Raw genomic sequence first — 22,703 nt, 5'->3', positions numbered from 1 at the left:
AAGCTTATAGAGTTCCATGAATGTCAATTGCAGATGGATCATGAGTTTGATTTTTACATGAAGGATTATGAGGGTTGAGGTTTGGAAGGAAGGATTATGAGGGTTGAGGTTTGTTTGTAATATAATCACTCTGGGGGGATGGGCAAGGACAACCGTAGATGTTCTGAAGAAGGACCAAACATTCGCACCACTGTGTTTTTTGATCAGTATATTGTAAGTGTTCCTCTGTTCCAGCTGTCATTCGATGGGTGTCTACCTCCAATCAAATTGTTTTTGTTTCAAACGATGTAGAAACCCCTGGACTTAAAAACTAAGAAAATGTAGGCTGGTCACCAGTTCAACATTTGATCCAACTATGTCACTGAAAATACATTTTGAGCTTGTGTTCTTGAGCTTTTCAAATCCTTGATAAAAAAAATGTATTGACCTGCAAGAGGCATCAACGTGTGTGGTGACCTGTTTGTGTTCTTGTGACTGGCATATTGACTGTTTCTTTGTCCCCTTAAGATTTGCATTTCTCCCATTAACTGCACCATGGTCATTTAGAGATCAATGCTACTAATCAATAGGTTTGAATGACAATCTGCCAAACTGATCAATACCCTTGAATTACATCCTGTCAGAATAATTGGTAATGTTTTTAAAGGTGCAAACCATCTTTTCAACACCCTCTCGATGCATCACAGATATTGAAAGCATTTTTCCTAACCATTTTTTCTCACTTAGAATTTTTGTAAAGATAAATGCACCAACAGCTTCTACAATGACACAGGGAAACACCATAGAGAGACATGAGCAGTTATTTTAGAGGCTTCACATACATGCTTCAAAATAGATCACAAATGCCTGATCATTTCACCAGCTTCAGTAGCATGAAATGTTCCATCAGACTAACACAGTACAAGACATAAAAATACATAAACCTACAACACTATCAAAAAACTATAAACCAGTAAAAACCCTAAAATGAATTATAATGAAATCTGCTTTTATATGTGAGAGTATAACACAAATACAGACTGAGGACATATGACTGTAGAAGACCCATAAGACCTAAGAGGACAAGGTTAAAGATCCTTCACACTAAAACCAGAAAAAGGTTACAAGAAGCTTCATAATAGTAAAAAAAGGGCAAACAGGTTGGCCTCCATTTGGGAACAACATTTATTTGAGTTTTTTTTTTTCAATCCTGTACTGACACTGAATTCACAGTCATCACACGCCTGAGACTTCCCACAGATAGCCAAAGGCTCATCTAGAGGAAATATTCACACTTGTTTGTACCAGTTACAATAGTTTATATCTGATATAATTGACACCCACAAACCGAAGACATACACAGGTTTAAAGGCACATACACCAACACCGGTAAACACACACGCATACACATTTGTGCATGTCGCACACTTATAATATACAAAACATATAACAAAAAATATATATGTATACCCATCTCCACAATATATTTTTATATGATCTGTTGACAGGACATCAGGTTCAGAAAACTTCCTCTATATTTACTCTTACATCTGCAGCTTACATCTACAGTCATATCAGTAACACTTAAATTGAACTTTATGACAACGCCATCATTGGTCAGACGTGATGGCAGTTAAAGGTGAGGTGTGGTCCCTTCAGGAAAGTGACATATGACAGTGAAGTATACTTACATATTACAGATTTCACCTGCTTTAATTTCACAAACTGTTTAAAAAAAAAAAAAAAATGATGTGTGCTTCTGATTAGGGGTGAAACCTGTTCAGAGACTAAATACTTGGTATCCACACAGATCACACATCTTAAAAAATGTTTTGTAGGAGTATCGCCTTGGCATCATCATGGACTCAAGTAAAATTGCGGATTTATTAATCTCATCGGTGAGGAGTACGAGTCCTGTGCAACACTGCCTCTCGCTGTGAATTCGTACAGAAATATACCAGTATCTTTTGCCATATTTGTGATTTGTGTGAGAGTGTATGAGTGTGATGCTGTGTGCTTCCATTGCCATAAGGGGCTTCAAGATAACCACAGGGGCATTTTATACAGCCTGATGATCAAGGCGGGAATGTTGCGCCTTTATTCTGGCTCGTCATTCTGTATAAAAGCTACGAACACGGAATGGGGTGGGGTTCCTTGTTGTTTAAGCCAGCAGTGGAGGTAGTCACAGAGCTGGATCGGCATTTGTGTAAAACCGAGAGCCAGCATGGTGGGATAGGGGTGTGACGCAGTCTAGCAGCTAACCAAAGGAAAGCAGGACTACTGTGCACAAATCTGACATGATGAGTATAAACGTGTTGTATAAGACGCACAACAACTTTGATTGAGTCTGAATATAGCTATAAATGTGCAAGGCTTGCGAGAGCCTGCCGACACTAAGTTCACCCATCATTGTTTTTGAAAGTAACAAGTAGCCTAGGCTACTTTATTTCCGACAAAAATGTTATGGCACAGTCGAGACCACTCAGAATTCGGAACGTCTGACAGGATTTTTCCCAGCCTTGACTTTAATGTCAAACGTAAACACAATAAACTCATGGGTATCAATAATTACGAACTTTTTTCTTGTTCATTTTGACACACTGTCTTTTCATGCATCTTCTCGCAGATTTCAAAGGGTTTTTAAACTTTGATATAGTCAAGGTCTCTGTTAGGCTCAGATGCAAACAGACCAAATGTGGGATGAGTAGCCTAGTAAATTTGTGACATCGTCCCACACATTGTCCCGCCTATTTGGTTTCTGTGACCGGCACAACGTCTCAACGTCTCACCGGCACAACGTCTGCACAGTTATATGATTTAGAAAAGCTTGGCTTGCATTTGTATAAGCCAGGTTGCTGCATTTGACGTAGTAGCCTACTATTAAATAGCGTAGAAACTATGCCGCAGCAGCATAAGCAGCTCATGTGCTGGACAGGTAAAAAGAATGCATATCTGTGTTCTTATTTCTGACAATTAAAAAAAACAAATGACCAATGGAAATGTAGGAAATAATCTTAATATGTGAGACGCAGGACAAAGAGTCAAAATGATGTGCAGGTCAACACAAAGCAGGGCATCTGTTCACCCTTGACACGTCTCACTGAAGCTGGGGATATTTCTTTCTCAGTTTTTAAGTCGGACCTCTGTCTTCAGGTAGCGTTCTAGTGCAATTTTCCGAGTTCAAAACGTCCGACTTCCAAGTGGTCTCGAATACGTCATGATAGACGCTATGTTAAACGTCGCACCTCAGGTTCCGGGACGCTAGCATGCTATCCAAATGCACACACTGAAGCGGCATTATGCTGCCTCTGTTTGCCTCAATCTCAACAAGCGGAGGTATCATAATGAGGGGTCTTCTTAATGGCAGTATAGCAATCCCTCTGTTTAAAAGGGACAACAAGCAGAGTGGCTAAAACGAACTGAATATCATGTCTGCTTACCTAGCTCTCACTCAAACAGATGTAGCCTGTAATGACAATACTAAGAACTTGCTTTACTATTCTTGGCAAAGCTACTGTCAACACACAAATTCCAGTGAGAGTAAAACGATGGTGCTGACATAAAGTTATAACTGACATGAACTGAAACCTGACTAATAGGTTGTTCTGAATGAAGATTGAGTTCACATGACTTGAACCCTCAGACCTAGATTTGTTAAGTGGTTAATTCATATAAGGCACAGGTGGACCCTCACCAACTGGTCTGGTAGCCATTTAAGAGGTTTAGGTGAAAGTTGGAAATACTCTGAACCTGTATCACAACATTATCATCTAGCAAATATCACCAAGATAACAAACCAAAATTACAGCCTGTGACCACACATTAGCATGATGTGGGGAATTTTTCGTTTATCAGTAGTCACAGACTAGTCTTTTACTGGTACCTCCAGAACTGATTTGAGAGAAAAACCTTTTTTAAGGTAGTTTGGCACATGATACAAATCCTGCTCAATCCCTATAGTCAATTCTGTGACACAATAATGGCACTTTAGATTTAAATGAATATCCAGAGCAACTTCGTTCTGCAAAGGCCACAAAAACAAAGGGACAACTGTTGAAAATGTTGAAATATGATATAATTTTTGCCACAACGTGTTTATGATAGAAGGTTCAAGTTAAGTTTAAGTCCCGTTTTGTCACAAAATTTGAATGAATATTTGACATCATTAATATGTAATAGCATTCCAGTCATACAGGTGAGTATTTGATTAACTATAAGTAGTGTGGTTGTTTTTCATTGAGTATTATGATTTAGATGGCGATCAGCACAGCAACAGATTGACACAACAAATAGTTAAGACAGAAAGAAACACCATGATTCCATGGAACCATGGCTTCAAACAGACTCATTTGTCCCTTCTCCCATACATGTAAAACAATTTACTAAAATATACCGTCTCTATTTACAAAAAAAAAAGGTTTGAGCCTATGTGTATGGTCTGGGATGCTCAAGTTTCTTCAAACCCACCCTGCTCATTTTGTCAATGAAGGTCAGGATCTGAATTCATGGCATGGATCTGAATTGTGCTGTTTTAAATATAATACAGGATACAGGTAGGCTACTACAAAGGGTAACACCTGCTCTCTATGGCTTCATTCAGGCAGTAACACTTACTGCAACAAGTAGTAGTGTACCTACGGCTGTGGTGTCAGCCATTTTATCTGCATGTTTAATTCAAAGATGTATACAGAACACCTATGGCATAATAACTGTTTAAATGTTTTCCATATATGAACTGGCTGATATACTGGTATTTAAATATTAATTTCTTCATCTCCATTGCCCATCGCTAACAGATAAAACATCTGCGAATGCCTAAATGTAAACATCTGATATAATCATAATCATAATCACTTCACCACAATCTCATCTTCAGAACTCCATGAGGATAACAATTATGCATCTTTGAAAAAGCCAGACTTTTAACTAGGAAGATCTTTTGATGCCTCTGTCTTTTGTAAATCATCACTAAATGGGGGATAACACATGTGGAAAGGCATTTGAAGACACTAGTAATTTAAAAACACAGCAAATTAATCAATTCAATGTCATGAACAATTATGAACCAGCGCATCCAAATGCATGAAAAGACAGCTTCCATAAATGACAAGAAGCACATCAACACCATCTGTATTAAACTGCCTTGGCTTATATTTCAGGCTCAGTAGCTGTCAATACTGTCACTGGAATGTATAACTCATCATTTGACCTCTAATGACCTACACAGGGTCAATTATTGACCTTTAATTACCTATAAGGGAAACCCTGTTTTCATTTAGACCCTGTTCCTCCTCCTCTCCATTCTGTTTTGGTAAGGCTGTTGGCTACAGCTCCGATCGCTGCAAAATGCTCTTTTGTAAGCCATGGGGCGACAACAAGAGAGCGTTTTGCCTGTTTCCCTTTTGCATGACAGTGACAGTGACAACTCAGAGACATTCCCATCCCTGGAGATTTTTGACTCGTGATTTTGTTTAGTTTCCTTTTTTTTCTCAGTTTTTTTTGTACGACAAAATAGATACTCTTGAAGGTCATGTGCATGCTGGACAAAGACTGGCTACTCATCACTCTCAGTTTCGAAGTCGTCACCCATCTGGTAGCTCGTGCCCTGCATAGAATAGGAGCGTGTCTTCATCGAGCAGTTTGAGTCGCTGAGAATGGCCTAGAAAACAAGCAACTGGTTTGAATGCAGCACATTTTATATATCCGAGCCATGGAAACATACTTAAAACATAAATACATAAATATAACAATATATTTGAATATTTCAAACTGTTGGATTTATTCCATCCCATGTGATAATATTTGGAAGACATCTCATTAAAAATAACTATCAGATCCCAACTATGTGTATGACGTTAGAAGATTTTTTCACAGTGACTACACCAAGGATTTATACATGAGAAGACAATGAGCTCCATATCAAACCTCCATCAACGGCTATTTTATTGCCAGTGCTGGGAGTTTTCCAGTGGACCATGCCGTGCTAGCCTATTGTCATCAGCTGACAAATGTTCGCAAATAGTATGTGAGTGGGCCCATCTGATGCGCCTGATAAGTAAGGTGCTATTTCAGCATGACCCCCATCATCAGCAAAAAGACATGAACTGGAATTAGCTGACTGAAGAGCCATTAAATGTTACCACTGAAGCTTAACACATGCACCATAAACCACAAGCCATAAACCCTTCAAGCAATAAGTGCCTGTGATCATTGTTCTGTAACCTTGCCTATTTACCTGGTGTAATCCCTCACTATGTACTCTATGCTCAGGGCCATATTCCTACACAAGCTGCATATTGGGATTCTACTTGGGATCTATATCTGTTATTCCAATCCAATGCAAAAAAGGAGAGAAGCCATGCTTAAGACCTTGGTTGATTTGAGGCCCTTTAGTAAATACACATTCTTCTGTGTGGTTTGTATTTCTCATGTATACTACACCGTCATATTGTGAAAGGTGGAGCAACACGTAGATATATTAGCACACCTTTGCACCTCCATATCCTAAATGTTTGCTTTACCTGTGAAGTTCTATCTTAACAACCTAGATTACATATGCCCTAATTAGAACTATATACAAACCCATTATACCATACCATCTTACCATTTTTTCCTCTCTGGCAGGGGGACTTCTGAGGAAGTAACAGAGCGGGGCATAGAGGATGTCGATGATCCCAATGATGGTCATGAGGGCGGGGAACCCGATGCTCCGAGCGATGGCCCCACCAGCTGAGGGACCTGTGCAGGAGGAGATACGCACACACACACACACACACACACACACACACACACACGTGCGCGCACACATACACACACATACACACACACACCAACCGTGCCAGAGGGCCAGAAGAAAAAGTCAATTTTTTTCAGACACCTACCTGACCCTCAATAAAGATTGGAGTGTCCCTACTACAATGGTTCATTACAGGAAGTTTAAACCTGTTCAAATAACCAGTCAGTTAGATTTAAATGCAACATACCCAATGCAAATCCCATGCAGAACGCCACATCAGCGATGGCATACACACTCCCATAGACAGACACATGCCGCAGGTCTACCAGGTACCCCATGATGGGCATCATGGAGGAATCCACCATCCCTAAGACAAAACACATGGACACGGGGCCTGGGTTTAGTTTATGGACTGGAAGCAGAGTTTTACATCCTCAGAATGTATTGGCTAAGGCCATCCTGGAAGTAATGCTGGTTTGACATAACCCGACTGACTCAATTCAATTGGGCCTGACCACATTTTGTTTAGCACATTGTTTCATCTGATGACTATAACCAACTATTTTACTTCTGTGCAGCCATGAAACTGCTGATTTGGACTTTGATCCAATTTGATAGAATGTTTAAAGCTAAATACAGAGACCACACTGTGCCTTGTGTTATTAACATACGTTTAAGGGAAGTCTGGAAATAAAGTTACTTTCTATAGAATGTTGGCTTTCAATCTATGGCAGAAAAATGAAGTAGAGAGTGAAAGGGGTATCCAAACACACTCTCACACACACACACACACACACACACACACACACACACACACACACACACACACACACACAACATCCTGTTGCTATTCTATTTTCTGAACTATAAAATACTTCTTACATCTATTCCAGAAATCCACCTTTAATACATTTTTTTTTATTGAGCAACCTTTAATTATTATATTCGGGGGTCATTTTTTATATTCGTGGGACCTCTGAAACAACGCAAGGGTGTCAGAAGATTTTTTACAGCAAACCAACATATTTTTAAGGATGGTCTAACTGATCACACACCAGACAAACGGTAACACAACATATAAACCTAAAAAGCAAATTCAAAAGAAAGAACTATGATTAGAATAGACTAACACGTGGACTTGCAAACTATATTCTCTTTCATTACACCAATGCTATATTTTACATAATAGTACTTGTTTCAAGTATTCGCACATGAGGACTGAATTAACCAGACTTACCGATAGCAAACCCTACTCCAAAGTTTGGCAGAATTAGTCCATAGATGTCTTTGGCAAAAGGCACCTGTCAGAAGTAATGTAAAACAGGTTAAAATGGCCACATAATTATTAAAATGTAAAAGAAGTCATTGGAGTACTGAATGTCTTCTAGCCAGATGTCACACGGAGTTCCCAGCTGACAAGAGGTGCAGATGACTCTGGTGCTGGTCCAGTGCTGCAGGACCAGATCAGGACCAGATCTGGGGTCAGAGGCCGCGTACTTCCTGTTTTAGAAGAACCATTTGGGAGCATAATGTTGGGGCTACTGTTTTCACAGATTGGTTTCTGTGTCTCTCTCTTAAGGTCACGACCCCGTCCCCTCCAGAGTCAGCCACAGTCTGGGTTCGGTCCAGACTGGGAATGTCACACTAATCTGAGGAGACATTGTTCTGAGAGAGCACGTACTTCCTGTTTTATACAAACCAGCTTGCTATGAGGCACACATACTCTCTATCTCTCTGTCTCTTTCTCTCTATCCCTCCTTTGTTGTGTAAAACCAATTAGCACCACTCTCACAGTAACAACACTAGCTGTAACAAAATGATGCAAAAGCATCTTATAACCCATCTTCTACATGTGCAAGCGTATAACTCCAAGTCCAAGTTCCATACACCGTGCATCATGGAATCGCCCTGAGAGTAAATATGGCCACAGCAATGGCAGCCATGTTCACACAGTATTTCGATGAAATGTACCAATGTGAACGAGCAGCTTTGAAATACTTACGCAGAGAATACTGACCCCCACCAGAAGCATTCCAATAAGGGAGCAGAGCCATCTACAACCAGATAAAACACCGGACAGCACCAATTAGAACAAAACACACCGTGTCATTCTGCCCTAAGACAACAAATCACCTCACAGACAACGAGATGAGGTCTCCAATTAGTGATAGTTAACGTTTGGAAAGGGTATGTAATATGGTCATAGTAAAATATATCGGGAATATGCCTTGTAGTCATTTGCGATTGGGTTTGAGTGTTTACCTTGGTAAACATGTCAAGATGTGCCTTGTAGTCATTTACGATTGTGTTTTTAGTCTTTCCCTTGGTAAACATATCAAGGCGTGGTATGAATATCATAGTGTTAAGTGAGATCCTTTCAAAGCAGTGTGGACTCACTAACTTGATATATATATATAAACCTGCACAAACATCGTCCTCAGCATTTAATTAAAAAAATACCAATAACAATGCTGAAACGATGGCAGAGTCTCATTTTGAGGTGGTGAATGGCAGCGGAAACAGATAGCAGTGGAGACAGATAAGAAAACAAAGGAAAAAAAACACACACAGTCATTTCCCTTCATACCTGCCCATTTTGTGTGCCATAACGCCAAAGATGTGGGTGCCTATGAGGTAAGACACACTGGCAGGAATGAACGCAACACCTGAGGAAAAAAAAGAAAGGAGGACAAGAAGAAAGAGAAGAGGGAGGTAGAGAAAGGGGGAGGGTGGAAAGAGGGTGGGAGGTGGAGAAGTAAAAGGGGAAGAGACAGGGATGAGACAGAAGGATGAAGAGAGACGCAGAGGAGAGAAAGAGAGCTTTCAGATAACGGATAAGTATTATCAGTCTCTATCTGTGAGCTGCTGGTCCCCTTTCCAGACGTCCTAATGAAGCCTAGGCACTCCTCTCGTCTCTGAATGACACCCTAATATCCTGTCATCCCCCCATCTCTCCGCTCCATCTCCCCCTCTTTCGTCTCTCCAACTCTCTCTCTCTCCCTCTCTCTCTCTCTCTCTCTCTCTCTTTTGTTCCCTTGGCAGAACAGAAGGCTGACAATACAGCACATGTGATATGATAATGATAGTGGTTCAGCACACTACCCTTTTCACTATACTTCACTGTATATTTCAATACACACACTAGCATCAGTAAAATGCCACTAAAATCTCTTGGACAAAACAGGCATATTTATTAAGTATATAAAGTATTTGTATATATATGTATTTAAGGATGCTGAGCTTTACGATGAAACTGAAGGTTCATTTCCAGTCCAAACGATTCCTCGATCATCTAATGAATCTGGGCACTTCCACTGTTTAGTTTTCTCAGCATTACAAATCAAATGTGTGGAAACAAGAAAGACTGTCAAGAACTGTATGGGACAGGGAAACCCTGACACGTCCCCATGTTTATTCATACTTTACCGAGTTGCCATTTTCTGGGGCACATGGTCTCCATCATCCAAATAGGCAGAGCCGGCTCCAACATGGCAATGGCCATATTAGCAAAACAAATGGAACCTAGAGAACAATGGGCAGACAGAGGGATGGAGGGATTATTATGTGCATAAGTGGAGGTCTGGATCTATCTATCCACCATCTGCCTCTGTGAAGAATTCACACGTTTTTCCCTTTTTTCCTTCTTGATTTCTTCTTGTTTGACCATTCCTGTCTCTCTCTCCCACACACACACACACACACACACACACACACACACACACACACAACAATTTAAGGCTTTTAAGGATGCTTTAACCATAATGAGAAAGCAATAGCCAGAGACACGAGGGGCACTTTCGAATCTGTGCACAGGATGCCAACCACATCAGCAACTTAGACACACACAGAGACATACACAAGTACATATACACAAACATATAGACAGACAGACAGACAAACACACACACACACACACACACACAGACAGACAGACAGACAGACAGACAGACAGACAGACAGACAGACAGACACACACACACACACACACCACACACACACACACACACACACACACACACAGTCTACATAATACCCTATATTAGCTAAGCATTTGGTTGACAGATGGGTAATTGAAGTGGTAGGCTGTTTCAGTGACAGAAAGATGCGTTTCCTCAGCTCTTCAGCCACTCTTCCTGCACTGTGTGCTTGAGATGACCCCTCCCTTGACACACACACACACACACACACACCACACACACACGCACATACACACACACACACACACACACACACACACACACACACACATACACACACACACACTGGCACACACGCACACACGCACGCACACACACACAGTCATGCACCTCTCCCTGATATCGTTTTGAATGATATCGCCTACAGTCAGTGGGCGATACAGCACTCTTAATTATTTATGACCTGGTCTGGGCCCTTATGAAGCAGTCTTACCATGAAACAGGATATTCAGATCAGTTCTCCTCGCAGCTCATTGAGCTGGCCACTCAGACGTGCATAATGCCCCTTTGATCCCCTTTTTGGAGGAGACATTTCAAAAGGGCAAAATGGCCACCACTGTACAAAAACAGAATGCAGCACTCTTTACAAACAAGCACTTTGCTTACCTGCAGCGATCAGAATGTAGGGGTCCTTCATGAGCGTTAGGAGTGGCGTGCCTGTCTGACTCTGAAAAGGTTGGAGAAGAGCACCAATGTGAGATTGAAATTCATCCTTTCATTGTTGCTGTTGGCTATTGTCTATTGTCTAAAGATGTATTGTTATTATAGATCTCGTCCATGCAGAAATATCGTTTTTTTTACTTTCTTACAGGTATGGAGATTTGTGTGACAGAAGCGATGAGAAAATATTGATAATCAATCATCTATTTATCTCTTTCTATCCTTTTAAACACATGGTTGAAGCATGTCCAAAATTAATATCTTCATGACTGGCTTCCAAATTTGTAAAAAGAAAGCCTCTACAGGCTTTTCTAAGTGCAGAAATATAAAAGGAAACAACAAAAAAAACTAAAACGAGTAACTCAAGACAGACATCCTACAGCTAGCACCACAGGAGGTGTTACACGGGCCTCGTGCAGCGTCCTCCAAAAACAATGTCTTCAAAAGACCCTTCAAACAACACCCTCAGCCATTGAGACGGATCCACACCGAGCCATCAGGCATCCAGATAGAGAGACAGCTCATAATTACCCCCCAGGCTATAATTGCAATCCATCTCCCTCCCTAGGCGCTCCTGCGAGCTCCCCATTGGAGGAGGTGTCGTGCCCAAAGAAAGCCCCGCTTCGTTTTCCGTCACCCATCTCCCAGCCTTTGTGGACATGTGAATCTAATTAAAAGCAGGGGACGCCCCCACTAATGAAGTGAAGGGTCAGAGCACGGACACCATGTCGATCCACATCCAACCACATCTGTTTTGATTGGTCACCATCTTCTCACAAGAAACCACCGCTGAGGTGATGCTGTGTGCCACTGTTTGGTGGTTTAAGGATCTAGTGTGTCGCCATGTTTGAGCAGACTCATAAATATCACTGCCTTAACGTGTCAGATGTGTATTTTCCTTCAGCGAGAGGCAGACTTGCACTTTACTCCCCTGCTCAGAGGAGCGTCTCCAGTGTTGGGCCAGCGCTCTCCAGCTCTGATGACTTAATGTTTCGTTTTTTGGAATTGGCACCACGGGGCTCAGGCCAAGACATTTCAGATTGCTGGCGGAGACTTTTAAGGACGCGTAAGGAGAGTGAGAGAGAGTGAGAGAGAGTGAGAGAGTGAAAGCCAGAGACACGAGGGCACTTTGGAATCTGTGCATGGGGTGCCAATCACATCAGCAACTTAAACACACACACACACACGCACGCACACACACACGCACATACACACACACACACACCACACACACACACACACACACACACACACACACACACAGGCACAGACCCAGATATGCACACAGACAGTCAGACAAACACAAACACACACACACACACACACACAAACAATTCCATGTGTTTTTCTCATTGCCAGTGTCATATCCAGAGAGACTGATAGACATCATTGCTCATAGATCAGAGTCAGGGGGCCTCTGATAGAGATCAGCTGCACTTCCTCTGTGTCATCTTAAAGCACCGTCACACAGCTCCACTGTGACGCTGTTTTCCAATTACACCCAGAGAGCCTGTCTCTTCTCACCCTCACAAAACAGGGAGTTTGCTGTCTATATTACAGATCAGAAAGGCAACCAGGACACCTAGAGATGTTTATGCCTGGACTCCGTTCTCTAACTACTGACATTTAGTGCTTATTTTTCACTTCTTTTAGTCCCCCCAGCAAATAAATCCCTTCGTGACGTAATGCATGTGCTTCATCTCTGTAGTTGTAGTTTTCTTATGACACAAACTGGAAAGGGTTTTCAAAACAGTGGGGATAGATGGGTGAATATGGATATACCTCAGAAACGTCCGGAACATCTTGCGGCTATTGGCTAGTCTTGTATTTGCAGACACTTTCAGAAGTTGTGAGTTAACTGGGGTTGACTTAGGCTGGCCATTCCTTGCGTAACAACTATTAAGTGTACACACCACCCTTGAGAAAATGTACTTTTTTCTTCTGAACCCCGTGATTGCATCAGAAATGAAATTGCATGAGATTGTGTCATCCTTACGTCGGCCTATTTTAGTCACTTTTTCACATGACCATCACGCCGCAGTAAACACTTCATTACGCCGCATAGCGCTGTGTTTTGCCTTTTCTAAAAACCCGCAAAAGTGAGTGAAAAAGCATCACTCACAGCAGTCCAGAGGTTACAAATTGTGGTTCTTCACCAGAAAAGATATTCTAAACAAGCGATTAGTGAGTAAGACTGTTGTTCACCAATGCAGTCATGAAATGTGCGAATTCAGGGTGAATTCAGGACAGAAAGCGGTCTAGGTGTTCTATTTTACAAAGTAGTGTAGCTTTTTTCAAGTGATCATTTGATGCGTCGTCTTGCACAATGACATGGCTGAAGAATACCATCTATTCGTTACAGTTTTTTTTACAATCATTTTCACACTTGTCTCAACACCATGTCCACTTTTCCCAAACTCTTGGCACAGTGTGCTTTTACAAACACGCACTTGGTCACATCAGTTAAGCTTTGGTGCAAAATGCTCTTCAACCACCAAAACACTTCATAATTCACAGTTACATTCAGTTACACCCAGGATGCTGCGCTCTTCTAGTGAGCGTCGTTTGGCACTGCCGTCTGTGCAAGTACGGCAGTCCAGACTATTCTCATTTGTAGTTCCACGTTGGTGGAATGAACTACCCAGCACTACCAGAGCAGGGGCGTCCCTCTACCTTTAAGAAGCTTTTGAAGACCCAACTCTTCAGAGAGCACTTCCCTTCCTAACTGGCACTTCGACTAGTGCTTAACTTGCACTTACAGCAGTTACATTTCTGCACTTCTTTTTTTCTTTTTATTTCATTTTGTTATATTTCTTATGTAAAGTAGTATTTATTTATTGTTACACCAGGTTCTATTGCTCGTAGCTTGACTATTCTCTCCCTTGTACGTCGCTTTGGACAAAAGCGTCTGCTAAATGACTAAATGTAAAATGTAAATGTAAAAGTGACTCAGCCAAAAGACTCATCTCCCACAAGAATACGTTGTCACTCAATGTTCAATGACCTACAAAACACAAACAGCTTGAAGCATTGCAGAACGCGTCTATAATGTGCTGCCGTATATTTATTATTATCTATTTTTGCATAGATTAGTGTTGCATTGCAAAAGAAATAAAAAAGTATGACACCTTTTACAGAACTTATTATAATACCAAACTAGTATAGTACATCTGAAATTCATCACTACTTAATGACTGCTTCATGACAGCTCTATGCTACTGTAAATTGTCTATATATAAACTATAGTCCAACAAAAAAAGTGTGCTTGACACTTTTAATTCCCAGTGCAGTAAGTGAAACAACTTGATACTACCACTAGAAGTCTAATGTATCCCTAATCCTGATGCATGGTGTCCATCTGTCCATGAACTTCACATTTACGGAAACATTCTCCCTTGTCTTGAATCTTTAGCACATCTTATACACCTCTACAATCCCCCACAACCCAAGCAGCTATCATGACACCAAGAACAAACTTTTTAATCTGTTGGTTTGCCTGGAACAATGCTGTATATGCCACTATTGAGTAAATGTATGTATTGTAGTTGCATTCTTGGAGCCCATGAATTACACACGGCAGTGATACTGGAAAAAATCTCTTAAGTGACAACTACATAGATATTTTGCCGATATGCACATTTAAATGCAAGTATGACCACTTCTGTATTTGACAACAAGGCCGCAAACAAAAAACAAAAAACTAAAGTTTTTCGTTACAATCTGAATAATCTGTTTTATTTGAGGTGTATAGTTTCATTTGTCTGTCAAAATACAGCATATTTTTTGCAGTGATCTAACTTTTGTCAGGGTTTGAGGGTTTGAGAACTGAGAGTTAGCTGGTGAGTATCTAAATATCTGCAAAATTGCTTGTAGTTGTACAGAGCTTTGCTGGTAGTGAACATGGACTGAGAGAAGTCACTGTCAATACGCAATACAGTGTATACAGTTTCGTTCACATCGTGTACTGATATGGTGAATGTTTGAAATGTTTTGAGAAAGTGGACATGGTTTTGAGACAGGTGTGAAAATGACTGTGAAAAATGGTCACATACGCTCTGGGGTGGCCTGCCTGATAACGGCAGGAAACAGAAGGGCTCTTTCCACACAGTTTGAAATGAAGCAACTCCCAGCAACTCACCTCTGGCTCCACCTTCGAGGGCTGCAGGATGAAGAGCTGTAACGCTGTTCAGAGAAATTAAGACTCAAACCTTGTTGTCCATACGGTATGGATACAAAAAACACTGTTATACTGTAAGTAGAGAAATTGCAGTTATTTGGCTTTATATCTAAATATACACACACACAAAAGGGGACACCAGAGCGATCACATTTTATATGCTTCAACGACCAATCATTGTGTGTCAAACCCACCTCCATCCAGCACAGCCAGGACAGCCAGGATGAGGAAAGGCGCGGTCTTCCCGACAAACTCGTACATCACACTACCAAACGGAGGACCCACTGGTGGAAAAACAAACACATCACTCAAGGTCAGGAGCTTTCAGCCGCTACACAGCCAGCCACGTCTGGCATGGCCCCGGACATAGATCTCGGCACATAGTCTGATTGGGAAGCCCAGGAGCAGAGGCTCTACTGAATCTCCTTCACGTTAACCATCCTAATGCAATGAGTTACGGAAATAGGAAATGAAACATTTGGGTAAATGTATTCATTCATGCGGATGACTGAATAAGGCTATCTCTGTGCATTATGGTCTGTTTAGAGATTTACAACCTGTTTACTTAGACGTCAGCTGACGTCAGACATCAAGTTAAACTCGTTCTAATTCTATAATGTCCATTATGTTCATTTTTTTACGAGGGACTTTTTAGAGTTTGCAAAAAAAAAACACTCACCCAGTACTCCCATGGCTAGTCCTCCAAGAGCTATTCCTATAGCATTGCCTCTTTCCTCATCGTCAGTATACACACTTGCCAGCATTCCCATTCCTGTAAAAAAAACATTTCACACACACACACACACACACACACACACACACACACACACACACACACACACACACACAGAGAGTGTAAAGTTTTAAGTGACTTCTCTTCTGCAAACGGTTTCAATGAAGGCTTTTATATTCAGTCCCGGGGAGTAAAAGGCAGTATAGCTCACCTGCTACTGAGGAGCATGAGGACCCAACCCCCTGTAGAGATCGGGCCAGAAACAGCAGAGTGTAGCTCTTTGAGAATGCAAACACTTACACAACAAGACATTAAGAGAAAGAGACAGAAAGAAATGTTTTATGAAAAACACTAGTCAACGGAGAGCAAACATGTTTCATTCAAATTAGAAAAATAAGTTCAAGAAACACTGGGCAGGGCCTCTTGGATGACAGGTTAACTTCAAGGTAGGACTATACACGACTTTTTTATATGTACATATTTGACACATGACATATGACATATTTATTACATATTCAAGTATGGGGGTAGGAATTGTTTGATTGGTAAACAGCCACCACTGTTCCAAATCAAACCTACGCCCTTACCATATATCTCTAGGTGCATACAATCTGTCACGGCTATCTATCATCACACCTTCACATTCAAATAAAGACTACCAAATGTGCCTGTGTGCGTTGCAAAGGTCCTATTAGGCCTCGAGGGTTCCACAATGCATTCTGTTTCCACAGAACAAGGCATGTTGACTTGGCTGTGTTTTCCCATACTCTTGTTATCTCTATTTCTGTCATCTACCGTTACAGTGCAGCTGTAAATTAGATGCAACAGCTACATTAGTCCTAGTCTTCACTTCCGGTCTTATTCATCTGAGACTAATGTCGGGTTCAAGAGCCAGTAGTCTTTTACGTTAGTGCTGTGCAGGGGAAGTTTCTGGAAGTTTGAGGTGATTCATGCACTTGTATGACATTATGAAACATCTGAAATCATTCTTCTGCCTGGCAACAGATAATGCTTATGGTACATATTAGGCAACTTTTTATAATATTATCAGAATATCATAAAGAATCAGAATATTTAGAGAGTTTAATCTTCATTACAATCTAGATCTGGTCAGCTTTAAGCCATAAATGAAATTAAACTTGTAAACTCCACAATCAGTTCATGCACACCTGAAACTAAATCAGTACTGGAGACCAGTTTGGAGAAGATTAGTACATCACTTACTGATAGTGGAGAGAAACATAATGCAGAAGCCAGCGAACATGGGGATCTGGTAACCTATTCTGTAATGACACACATCAAAATGTCAGACACTGGACGTGTTATACGAATATATGAACAATAGTACTGAAAAGAGATAACCAGATGATTCTGGACCACCTGTGTTTATAAAACTAAAACCATTTTATCTCCCTTTCAAAGGGAAGTTCTGAATCTGCCTTAACCATGCAAGCAAATGAAAGCTGGTCTGGATGTGTGTCTGGCCAGGGTCCTGACATTTCTTGCAAGAATTGTGCTGGAAGCGTACACAATCCCACACTCTCTGGTGTCCCTGCTTGTGTTCGCTGAGGCATGACAGATGGGTGAACGCTTGCAAAGGCAATGGGGGGAAGCTAGAGAAGGAACTACTGATGACACAGAGGATGCTAACTCTTTTTGAGGGAAGGCAACAGTACTGAGGTGACACAAGCCTCTCTTAAGCCTCCCTCAGTATTGCTAAAAGAAAAAAAAATCAAATGACATAAAAATTTAAAAAAAAAAACACGTTTTAAATATATTTCTTAACCATTTGCAAGTATGAATATTGAATAATCCTAGAACAAACACTATGACCTGGAAACGCATCAGTCAGCAGGATAATCAGCAGTGTCATTGTGGTCGCATTTGAATAGCATGCAAACAAATATTTCCCAGACCAAAATGACCAAAAAAACATAATATTGAAAGACAGGATGGATATAGTCCTATAATTTGGAGTGGATTAGTCATAGTTTCCTTTGAACTTCTAACAAGCCGCTTCAAAAACATAATTTGTGGATACTCAAGTGAACAATAAAGGCACCATGTGGCCAGCAGTTGTCAACACATAAGCTGGTGTTTGTAGAGTGTTCCTAATGTAGGCAATTGCACAGGGGGAGATTTGAGATGTTTGTTTGCTTGACTGACCTTATGTCATTTTCTCATGTCTGAAAGGGTAGCGAGGGGAAGATCACAGAGCAGTAGCCCTTGTTTAAATTGCGGAGCAGTTTTGTGCTCAGCTCAAGCAGAAAAATAGCGTGGTGTCTGCCTCTTTTCTGCGGCAGCGTCCGATGAGGAATGGCACATAAGAGCCACATCTCTTGAATATTCTCTCAGAATGTAGATCGGGGTATAAATATGTATTTATTTATTTATTTTTATGAAAGGATTGTTCAATCAAAAGTCTACTGAATTTCAAAGACAATATGATATCCACGCTATATGGAGATGGAGAATTGAATTATTGATTAAAAACATTATATTTCATTACAAATTCGGCCCGTTCTTATTGAACAGGGCTATGGTTTAATCTACGATGAAGATTTTTCGTACTGTCGAACTCACACCACATTTTGTATTACCACATTCTGTCACAACAGGCAGAACTGAGGGAGAGGGGAGGGGAGTGGAAAAGGACCGTAACCCAGGAGATGACCTCTGCCCTGCATATGACATTTAAGTGTGCCATCAGCATGTACAAGTAAGACCTCAGGAAATGCTACTTTTTCTCATCTACCCGTTTGGGTATCAAAATGACCAAAATGACATGATCTCTATCATGGTCCCAAAGGTGACTGTCTGTCATGGCTTCCTTCATTCCTTCCTCAGAGGATAACACACCGTCCCTGAACCAGCCATTATGCTGTTCATTCAAACTGGGAGTATTCAGACCCCCCCGCCCCCGCTTGAGCCACAGGCGGTGTCACCCACCTGTTGGTGAGGGGCCCGATGAAAGGATTGGTGATGAGCTGCACAGTGGCCTTGGAGGCAAAGAGGAGTCCTACTTTCACATTCTCATTGAGGAGCTGTTTGTCGCCTTTGTGGCAGTCTGGTCCAGTGGCGTTAGCGGGGGCTAAGGCTGAGGCTGAGGCTGAGGCTGGGGCGATGGCTGTGGAGGGAGCCAGTGGTCGCGGAGTGGAGAGCAGGCCACTGGTCTCATACGTAAAGTTGTCATAAAGTGACACAATGGACTGGAACGTGCTGGAGGGAGGAGAGGGGGGACTCGTGGGGGTACTCAGAACAGCCTCATCATCCATTGTGTAAAGGTAGCTGGGGATTATGGGCACTGGGAGAGACAAAGAACAGAAAGATTTAAATAAGATAACACCCCAACACACCCACACATACACAGTCTGTGTTTATTATGCTTAATTACTGATAATATGCTTCTACCAAATCTCTCACATACTGGTACTGGAGCAGCAATTTATATAAGCATGTTTTATGACGTGGATCTTTTGGAGATATGTCAGGATATGTTTTCTCCTCCAGGCGCTTCCTGCTCCACTACCAGTTTAGCGGGTCTGTGTCACTTAGAATCACACACAGCAAGGTGATGTCGTGGAGATGACATGACGTTTGACGTAAAAATAGTCTACAATTTTAGGCTATTTTGACATTCCCCATTTTCCTCCATCATATTTTCGAAAATATTCTCGGATTGGAGACTATATTTGATTTTAAATGCAATTATTTAGGCGGAAATAGGTCTAGAGCATTTTAAACTTTAACCAAATAGATCATGGACTTCGTGTGATTTCTAAATTAATCATCCTTTTTTTTTTTTGGACAGCTTTTCATTTCTCAACATTTTACTCCCCAGCAGATTTTCAGATGTCGTTGAACTGACGTGAATTACCATGACCCCCATAAATCAATCGCATTCTATTATGAATGAAAATAGTATGGCCAGAATGTATGCCTAAATTAAGCCTGCCTCCCTGGTATGGTTTTGAAGTTGGGCATCCTTCTAAAATGACTGAAAAAGTGAAAAAGACCAGCTGACCTTTGTAATTTGATTTTGTTACTTCATTACCTCGATATATGTGATAAGCTCACTGATTTACTTATCCTTGTCTGTGTTTATTAAATTAAGCTGGCTCAGTAAACGTAGAAACGTTCGGTCCCGCAATAAATTACCACTATTAGATTTAGATTGTATTTTCGCGCCTGACAGACAACAGTTACCCAAGGGTTCTCATCAACAATGTATTCACGATGGACTTCATAAAATCCTGTATTTTTTTTTTTCAATCATCAAATCTAAATATCTAAGACACTGGAAGTTTATGCAGCTATTTCGTGGTAATAGGTTCGGTCCTAATCAAGCACATTGAAGTTAAACTGAAATGTATGCAATCACACTTCAGTTTGAACCCAAAAAAACTTTCTTTGAAGAAAAGTAACACTGCAAAATCGCTATACACAATGGGGCTGCTGGAATAGCTGTTTTATAACGGTGATGTAGACTGTAACAGCAAATAACGTGGAGCATCGTGAGAAAAGCATGCGTAACAGGTGTATAGAAAAACTTAGTACCTACCGACCACCGTCAAAAGCATATTATCCAGCAGAAGAGCGATGAATACGATTAGCAAGATCAGTTTTCTGGACTCTCTTCTTTCTCTCAGCCATGTCAGAAAACTGAATTCTCTCAGAGAATCTAATGCTCCCATTTTTTACACAATCCGAATGGGAGAGAGGGAGTGAGCCCTGCAACAGGAAAAAGAAAAGAAAGAAAATATAGAGTGAATTACAACATAAAAGGCATGACGAAAAGCTACATAGGAACCGACGTTTTACGTATAAAATATGAAACCAGTTGAAGTTAGCCTATACACTTCGAAGAGAGAGTGTGTGCCCATGATAAAAACGTAGAACACTTGAGCAAATGACAGCAAAAATTATGGAGCGCATACCGAGTTCAGTAAAACAGTCTTGCTTACTTAAATCTTACCTTAAACGCACATTTACAACTGGGTTTGCTGTCACGGTTGTGGGAAAGATGCAGGCGTTTTACTTACTTACCACTTCCTGACGTCAGTAGTCCTTATCAGTCGTGAGCATCACCAGAGGCAGTACTGCGCAAGCTGCACCTGCACTTGTTCCATGTGAACAGACGCATCAACACAAATTCAGTGGTCGAAATAGATCAAATGAGTTTCAATAAACCATTAGGATAAAAGTGCAAAAGATATCTAAATTTTGCTTTGTGTTACAACAAAAATCAAGCAGTGGATGCAATCTACCCAGTCCTGTGAGGGCTGTGGTTTGCGCTGAAAAGGTCTGAAAAGCGATCAAACTTTTCTATCTTAAATGCTCGTCATAGACAGAGAGAAGGAATGGGGGTGGGAGTTACAGAGGACTTCATTACAGATAGTATAACAGGATCTGATCTTTGTAATTATTTGGTCCCTTGTACCACAAGCAACTTATGTTTCAACACGCACGCTAAAAACACTCTGGCTCCATCTAGCGTTTACTGCACCCTTCTTTGTACTGCCCTCGTAAAGCAAGGAGACAGCTACGGGTTCAACAAGGCTGTGTTTAATCCCCGCAAGACTTGCGGCTTTCCCTAAATTACTCTGTCTTTGCTGGCACTGACTGGGGGATCATTCGTGATAGAATAGACTACAGAGTGGTGCAGCTGTCTTTGGTTCTATTTCGGAACAATAACACAGTGGATATGTTACATGGTCAAATTATTTTACTGATCCCTGACTGACATTACATAAGGCCGTTGGCTGCATCCTAACTGAATCATCCAAATACACAGTCCTTAACAGATATCCACAACTATCGGTCTGTACGCTCTGATCCTGAAGGAAGAGCGGAAAGAATGTGCATTCTATGCACCTTGATTTATTGTTTCAGGTATTTTTGTTACAGAAAATGGACAGAAATAGAATAAACACATTAAACAGTAACAAGATAAATTGAATATTTCTGAGATCTGTGAATAATGCCTCCAGACTGACATAGCCACTGTAGATCTTTTGTAGAAACAACTACATTATCTATTATGTGTTCAGCCATGGTTACTTGTTCAGTCCTGCCCAGGGTTACCTGCAGTGTGTGTAGGCTCAAAACTCAATCATTCAGGAGAACAGTGTTCACACACTGGAAAAGATGTCACCAGCATATCTTTCTAAGTTATTTCTCATTTCTGACCTAAATCCGACTGAAAACCTATGGGTTTACCTCAAGAAGAGTGCACAAGAGAAGACCCAGGACTCTGCAAGATCTGGAGAGGTTCTGGTTGAAAATCCCATCTTCTGTGTTCTCAAGTCTAATGCAACACATTACAAGAGAAGACTTAGGGCTGCTCAATTGGCAAAAGGGGGTTGCACTAAATACTAAACAAGGGGGTGCCAGCAATTATGACACACGGTTTTTGCAAACAAATACATTTGATCAGCTGTG

General features: G+C 41.1%; 1 protein-coding gene across 3 annotated transcripts; it reads right to left on the bottom strand.

The window, feature by feature from the left end:
- Window positions 1–1,150: 1,150 nt before the first annotated feature.
- slc18a2 (solute carrier family 18 member 2) lies at window positions 1,151–21,624 on the bottom strand. Of its 3 annotated transcripts, none has more exons than XM_012840371.3 (16): window positions 21,309–21,624; window positions 20,824–20,993; window positions 19,212–19,566; window positions 17,487–17,545; window positions 16,474–16,557; window positions 16,209–16,301; window positions 15,724–15,813; window positions 15,491–15,534; window positions 11,299–11,359; window positions 10,142–10,237; window positions 9,303–9,381; window positions 8,718–8,769; window positions 7,953–8,016; window positions 6,963–7,082; window positions 6,584–6,717; window positions 1,151–5,638 (listed from the first exon to the last, which is right to left on the bottom strand). In XM_012840371.3, the coding sequence occupies exons 2-16, from the start codon at window positions 20,954–20,956 to the stop codon at window positions 5,534–5,536; spliced, it is 1,569 nt and encodes a 522-aa protein (XP_012695825.1). In that variant the 5' UTR covers window positions 20,957–20,993; window positions 21,309–21,624; the 3' UTR covers window positions 1,151–5,533. The 3 variants fall into 3 exon arrangements, with proteins under 3 accessions (XP_012695825.1, XP_031434703.1, XP_042565473.1); XM_031578843.2 differs by having other exon boundaries at window positions 21,238–21,322; XM_042709539.1 differs by lacking the exon at window positions 21,309–21,624 and having other exon boundaries at window positions 20,824–21,218.
- Between the last annotated feature and the right edge of the window lie 1,079 nt (window positions 21,625–22,703).

Source organism: Clupea harengus, chromosome 13 (assembly GCF_900700415.2).
Source record: "Clupea harengus chromosome 13, Ch_v2.0.2, whole genome shotgun sequence".
NCBI lineage: Eukaryota > Metazoa > Chordata > Actinopteri > Clupeiformes > Clupeidae > Clupea > Clupea harengus.
Note: the sequence above shows the minus strand (reverse complement) of the source record. Positions and strands in the feature narration are given on the sequence as shown.

Bases quoted from the DNA above. Each gene is read 5' to 3' on its own strand.
- slc18a2 (XM_012840371.3), bottom strand. From the start codon at position 20,956: ATGGGAGCATTAGATTCTCTGAGAGAATTCAGTTTTCTGACATGGCTG. The intron at 8,770-9,302 runs GTATGAAGGGAA...ATCTGGTTGTAG, and splicing joins ATGGCACACAAAATGGGCAG to ATGGCTCTGCTCCCTTATTG. The intron at 6,718-6,962 runs GTATGTTGCATT...CCTCCTGCACAG, and splicing joins CTGCATGGGATTTGCATTGG to GTCCCTCAGCTGGTGGGGCC.